Genomic DNA, 6,346 nt, shown 5'->3' with positions numbered 1-6,346 from the left:
TGAGCGTATTTGCGCAGTGTATTATGCGTGTAATACGCAGTGAACAGAGCCCAACACCGAGGAAGAACAGGTCACCGGTCAGACTGCACTGCTGCCGGCAGACCGGACTTGCAGGCTGGGTGTGTGGAATGATGCACAAGCTTGCTGCACAGCCAGCAGGCCACATAAAACGAGGTGGTGGGCCAGATTCGGCCCGCGGGCCTTGTGTTTGATACACGTGTTTTATAGTATGAGTTGTTATGGATTTGGTGATACCAATTATGTGTAGTTTTTTTTTTCAATATTTATTTTGCACTGAGGTAAAATACTTGGTATCTGTTAGTCGCATTGCTGGAAAGAAGGTTCAGAGACTAGAGAAGTCAAGGACTGTGGTCACACAGCAGGTGACAATAATGAAGGCCCAGTTGAAGAACGTGAAATTTGTGTGAAGAGGAAGGCGGAGCATGGACATGGTCCTGAAATGATAACACCTAGAAATAAAGTTAAGTCATTAAGAAAGGCTCGATGAGGATTCAACAGTGTCTGCAAAATCCATATTGAAAATGGTGAATGATGTTGGTCAGAGCCCTGGAGTGAGGTATATAGATGAAAGTGATGGTGTTGTAAAGCAAAACCCAACAGTGATGCAAGGAGACTGCCATGAAGCCCATGCCATTGTTAAAAGGACTATGCTTCAAAATCTGGAAGACTGTAATCATTGTGTATTGGTGTTGATGGGGCAATATGAGCTTGCCATGAAGAATGCAGGAAGTCAAAATCCTACAGTAGGTTGGTCAGGTGAAAAGTTACAAGTTGACCAGAGAAAAGTTGGTGGATGTGTAGAAGGTGGTTTTCAAAGGGCAGTAACTGAAACTGCTGAGTGAAAGGAAAGCCTGGGAAACACATGAAGAAGAAGAAATGCAGAAGAGCTCAGAATGTGTTCCAGTAGTAGTAATGTCTCAGCCTTCCAGACAATGCAGGTGAAGAAAAAAAGCCAACACACAGGCCCCTTAATATAGCTTAGCCAGTTGAGTTTTTAGAGCTGAGAATACCCCAAGCTAGGAGCTTTGACCATGGAGGGTTGAGTACTGTGGAAAGTCCTATGTCCTTTATCAAAGGGGGAGCATATGTAGGAATGCAGTACTGCAAGTGGCCAGTAGTAGGAGGCGATTGGACAGGTGGTGTGAGGATATCTCAGATTTACCAAGCTTTACTAAACATCTGGCTTGCCCGTGGTTTTTTGGTGTGCTGCGGATTTTCTGGTGTGCTGCCAACCCACCTGGTGGATGACAGAGGGTGATCTTATGAGCTTAATAACTCCAAACTATCACACACTGCCATTGACATGCTTTTGATGTCGTTCTAAAGCCAAAAATGTAAGTTGTTAGCTGTTTAGTCATTCACGACCCTTGGTGACACCTAGGCTGGGTTCCCACGGGATGGAAATCCAGCGGAAAGCTCGCGGCTTGGCCGCACCGAAAAGCAGCGAGATTTCCACGAGAGAGCCACAGCTTCAAAACCCACTGCGTTTCACTGCGGGTTTTGGAGCAGTTCGGCCACCGGCATTCCGTTGTGGTTCTCTCTCCCCAGAGAGAGGAGTGAGGCTGCAACTGAAAAAAAAAAAAAGAATTGACATACTGCGGTTCCGTCCGGCTGTGCCGCGATGGATTGGCCACCCCATGTGGACAAGATGTTTGCAAAATCTCGTCCACATGGCTGGCTAATCCCGGGATTGGGAACCACGGGTGGATTTGCCGCACAGAAATTCAGCACGGAATTTCCGCAGCAAATCCGTCCCATGTGAACTCAGTCTAATGGCAAACTCCTTCCACGTTTTTTGGTTTTGCATTGCTTTTTTTCAGTTGTGTGATATCCATGCCAGTATCAGCTCTGACAGTATCAGCCATCGTGTCCTTTGGTGGTCAGGTCTTCTTTTGCCACTGATCTGTCCTAGCATTATATATTTTTCTAGCGACTCTGCTTGCATTATATGGCCAAAATACATAATATGTAAGTAGCACTGATATAACTGGAGGTACAGCCATTTGAAGTAAAACAAACTCTTTGTTCAAGCCCATAATGTCCTTTTACTGAAAAACAAAGAGAGCTTGGGAAATCTGTAGTTGGGTTAAGGAATTAAAGCATACCTAATAGAGATGAGCGAGCACGCTCGGATAAGTCAGTTACTTGAGCGAGCCTCGCTTTTCTCAAGTAACTGAATTCTTGTCCGAGCGTGCTGAGGGGGGTGGTGGGGGGTAGTGGGGGAGAGAGTGAGAGAGATCTCTTTTTCTCCAACCCCCCCGCTAACCCCCCCTTCCCCTGAGCACGCTCGGACAAGAATGCAGTTACTCGAGAAGAGCGAGGCTCGCTCAAATAACTGACTTATCCGAGTGTGTTCGCTCATCTCTAATACCTAACTTTTCAGGTGACTTTTCAGAATAAGTTGCTGTTTGTATACAAGACAATTAACACTATTCTTGACCATTATATGACTTGTAGCCTGAATTTATCACCAGTTTTCGTCTCTGCAGGCTGCATATCCAATTTTCAATTCTCAGTTTGCTATCAACTGCTGCTATCCTGTCTTCTATACACTGCACATAGAGAAAATAGCAGATTGTGCTCTTTGTAGCACATGCATAAATACATTATGGAGTACAGTGTACAGCAGTACTGAGCTGTGTAGATGTGATTTCAGTAGCTGTGGGGTAGTAAATCACTCACCATTAGCTCCAGCTGTATGTGTGAGTCTCCGTCCTACTTTGTCCTCCCCTGTGCATAGACTTTTATGGGCAGTGTGAGTCATCACCCCCTCCACTTACTGTAGTCTGTATTGTTATCTCTGTTACTAAAGGCCGTGGACAGCAACTAGAAGGAAGACCCCTAGTGTCCAGCACTTTAGAGGGACTTTTCAGCACAAAAGCATCACTTTAGGTAAATGAAATGTGTTCTTTATCTTCTGAGGCCTCCAGAAGGAGGACGCATGTTGTTATAGACGATTTTTCCGGGGGTCTAGAGTGTAAGACACTCTGTATTATATTGTCTCACAGGCAGCAGGCCAATCACAAAGCGGGATAAGCTCACAGCAAATCTGTGATATTGCTGGTTATTTTGTTGTGTATTACTTACGTATTTAAAGGGGTATTCTCATCCCAGACGGTGTTTGGAGAAAACGTGAAATTTAGCTGCGACTTGGTCACGGCTTTCTCTCGTTCATGCCAATAAAGTGAATAAAGTCTAAACCTAGGTTCCCCTAGCATCTTTAGTGCAAATGATCAAAACTAGTCACAGAAAGAATAGAAAACAATTTTGATTTATTGATCCAATAATCAATTGATCATCAGTGTATAATCCGAAATTCAGCTATGTACGGCCAAGAAGCACCCATTTAATTAACCCTTCATCAGAAGCTTGTCCCATAATAGAGCCACTTGAAATATGGTTCTACTCTTCTAAAACTCTTACTAAAAGAAATAAGCTAAGATCATATGAATGCTTCTGTCAGTCAGCACCAGAGTCAGCACGGTCATGTGAACCACTTGCTATTATTGCACAGATATAGCCTTTAGCGTAGGAGTTGCACTATGTGTATATAGCGGTTAGTGATCATAGCTGGCTGGGTCTTCACGTTCAGTGTGTGTTCAGGGCAGTCACTGCCTAATAATTGCAGATGACTGTGTTTGCAGTTGCACTTTGTCCTACTTTCTCTAAGCAAACTTTCCACAAGCTGATCTGCAGCAGAAGGAAGCAGCTCTGGTGCGGACTAGAAGGACGGATACACCTCATTTCTAAATATCTGGAAAGTCACCATAGGCTGCAGGTGTCATGAACAATGCCCACATGTCTCCCAAAAAAGGTAAGATACTTTTCTCAGTGTTCTTTATTTCATGCTGTGTCCAATGCAATGCTCTATTCTAGTCATCTGCCTACTAAAATACTCATACATGGGTACAATAATGTGATGACATGTAACATGTGTGATCCACAGATACTCAACGGGCTCTGCTCCTGCTCTCTTCTTACCAAGCCAAACTCTCTGCTTCTGGACAGGAGATGCTCAGAGATTCCCTCCAGGAGGTGACCTGCATGTTGAGAAGTGACCTGTTCCAGGCTCTTCTGGGTATGAGAAAGTTTTACCTCCTTTCATTCCCTAAAGTAATATATTTACCCCTGCATTTGTTGCACAATGAAATTACATCATAGGGTATGTTCACACATAGCGGAAATGCTGCGGAAAATCCACAGCAAAATCTGCATAAAAGCTTGCTTTAAAATCCGCACCATTGCACATTTTGACTCTGATTCAATGGCCCAATAGCTTATTTCAGCCTGCACATAACAGTACTCCTCTGGCCATGGAATACTAAGCGCTCACTGCCAGTACCAAGAGCGTAGCGCACACCAGCAATCACTACTGAGTCAGGTGATGCAGAAGTAGGATGCCTGTCACCAGGGGAAAGATGGCGGCACTCAGAAGCAGGTAACGGTGAGCTATTGGTGCTGGCAGTGAGCAATCCGTATTCGGAGGTAAGAGGAGCGCAGTTATGTACAGGAAGAGATTCGCTTTGGATCCACAGCTGAATATGAGTCGAAACCCGCACTGATGGTGCAGAATTTGATGCGGAAATGCTTCAGATTTTGCTGCGGACTATCCGCTGTAGAATATCCACAACATTTCCATTACGTGTGAGCATACCCACAGTGCTCTGCAGTGGGATTGCGGAAAATATGTCTGCCTCTATGATCACTACTTCACCTAGAAACTTTAATTATATAGCTTAGAGGGCCTTTAAATAGACATGATCTGCAAAAGCTCACTGATTAAATATAGTGATGTAAGGGTTAACCACAGCTATATAGGTTTGTCGCCTGAGTTTGCATAACAGGTTGATGAGGGTTAATGTCCTGTAAATCAAACGCTTGAGATCTTATGGTTGAAGAATTCAGAGTTATTTTCCCAGGAAGGGGGAGTTGTGAAGGATCAGATGAACAAAAGAGGCCTAAATAGTCAAAATGCTGCACTTTATAGTAACGTAAAACATTTATGCAGGATACTGACAGCGGGAAAAATGATAAACATTAACGCAGTTACAAAGGAGAAGGAAACAAAGTTGCTGTGTAAATGTTGACACAGTGTGGGGCTCAGCCAACCTCCGTTTCCCTGCATGTGCCACGATGATCTGTAACTTTTACTTCTGATGGTTGAAATTCAATAAAAAACACTAAGGCCATTTTCACACGTGGCGAAATCACCGCGGGCACTCCGCAACAGAATACCCGCAGCAGTTCTGCTGGCAAGTCTCATTGACATTCACGTTAAAGAAATGCAGCGATATCACGATCGCAAGTGTGAAAGCACCCTAAATACTGCAGATCTGGCGGTGTCTTCATTGTGGTGCAGCTGCAGAATTTAACCCTTGTATTTCAAGGGTTGAATTCCACAACATATATTTTGTAGCATTACTAGACATACTATGAATGTGTTGCAGAAAAGTTCCTCATCATGTGAAGGAGATTTCTGAAATATACCTCACATGGCATGTGAGATAAACGTTGCAGAATTTCTGCAGCAATTCCACCAGCAGAAATTTCGCAGGATTTACTGCCTAAGAGTATGTTCACACGTAGCAGAAATGCTGCAGATTTTCCATAGTGAATGAACGTCCGCATCACATGATCAGTGGCAGTGCTCAATAGCAGTTAAAGGGGTTGTCTCGAGAAATCAAGTGGGGTTCAGCACTTCTGTATGGCCATATTAATGCACTTTGTAATATACATCGTGCATTAATTATGAGTCATACAGAAGTTATTCACTTACCTGTTCCATTGCTAGCGTCCCCGTCGCCATGGATCCGTCTAAATTCGCTGTCTTCTGGCGTTTTTAGACGCGCTTGCGCAGTCCGGTCTTCTCCCTGGTGAATGGGGCCGCTCGTGCCGGAGAGCTGGTCCTCATAGCTCCGCCCCGTCACGTGTGCCGATTCCAGCCAATCAGGAGGCTGGAATCGGCAATGGACCGCACAGAGCCCACGGTGCACCATGGGAGAAGACCCGCGGTGCATCGTGGGTGAAGATCCCGGTGGCCATCTTGGTAAAGAAAGAAAGAAGTCGCCGCAGCGCGGGGATTCGGGTAAGTAATAAACTTTTTTTTTTTTTAACCCATCCCTTGGGTTTGTCTCACGCCGAACAGGGGGCCTATTGAATAAAAAAAAAAAAACGTTTCGGCGTGAGACAACCCCTTTAAATCATAGAATTGTAGAGTTGGAAGGGACCTTCGGGGTCATCGGATCCAAACGCCTGCTAAATGCAGGATTCACTAAATCATCCCAGACAGATGTCTATCCAGCCTCTTTTGAAGACTTCCATTGAA

The 6,346-nt window shown here is 44.6% G+C and overlaps 1 protein-coding gene across 1 annotated transcript in view; it reads left to right on the top strand.

Moving 5' to 3' along the window:
* The first annotated feature begins 3,750 nt into the window (after positions 1–3,750).
* DLG3 (discs large MAGUK scaffold protein 3) overlaps positions 3,751–6,346 on the top strand; it is a 206,781-nt gene continuing 204,185 nt past the window's right edge. The window contains exons 1-2 of the mRNA XM_066580902.1: positions 3,751–3,835; positions 3,968–4,099. Of these exons, the coding sequence (XP_066436999.1) occupies positions 3,805–3,835; positions 3,968–4,099 (163 nt within the window). The 5' untranslated portion in view covers positions 3,751–3,804. The remainder of the gene's footprint in view (positions 3,836–3,967; positions 4,100–6,346) is intronic.

This window comes from Eleutherodactylus coqui, chromosome 10 (genome assembly GCF_035609145.1).
Source record: "Eleutherodactylus coqui strain aEleCoq1 chromosome 10, aEleCoq1.hap1, whole genome shotgun sequence".
Taxonomy (NCBI): domain Eukaryota; kingdom Metazoa; phylum Chordata; class Amphibia; order Anura; family Eleutherodactylidae; genus Eleutherodactylus; species Eleutherodactylus coqui.
The sequence above is the reverse complement of the archived record's forward strand: the minus strand, read 5'-3'. Positions and strand labels throughout refer to the sequence as shown.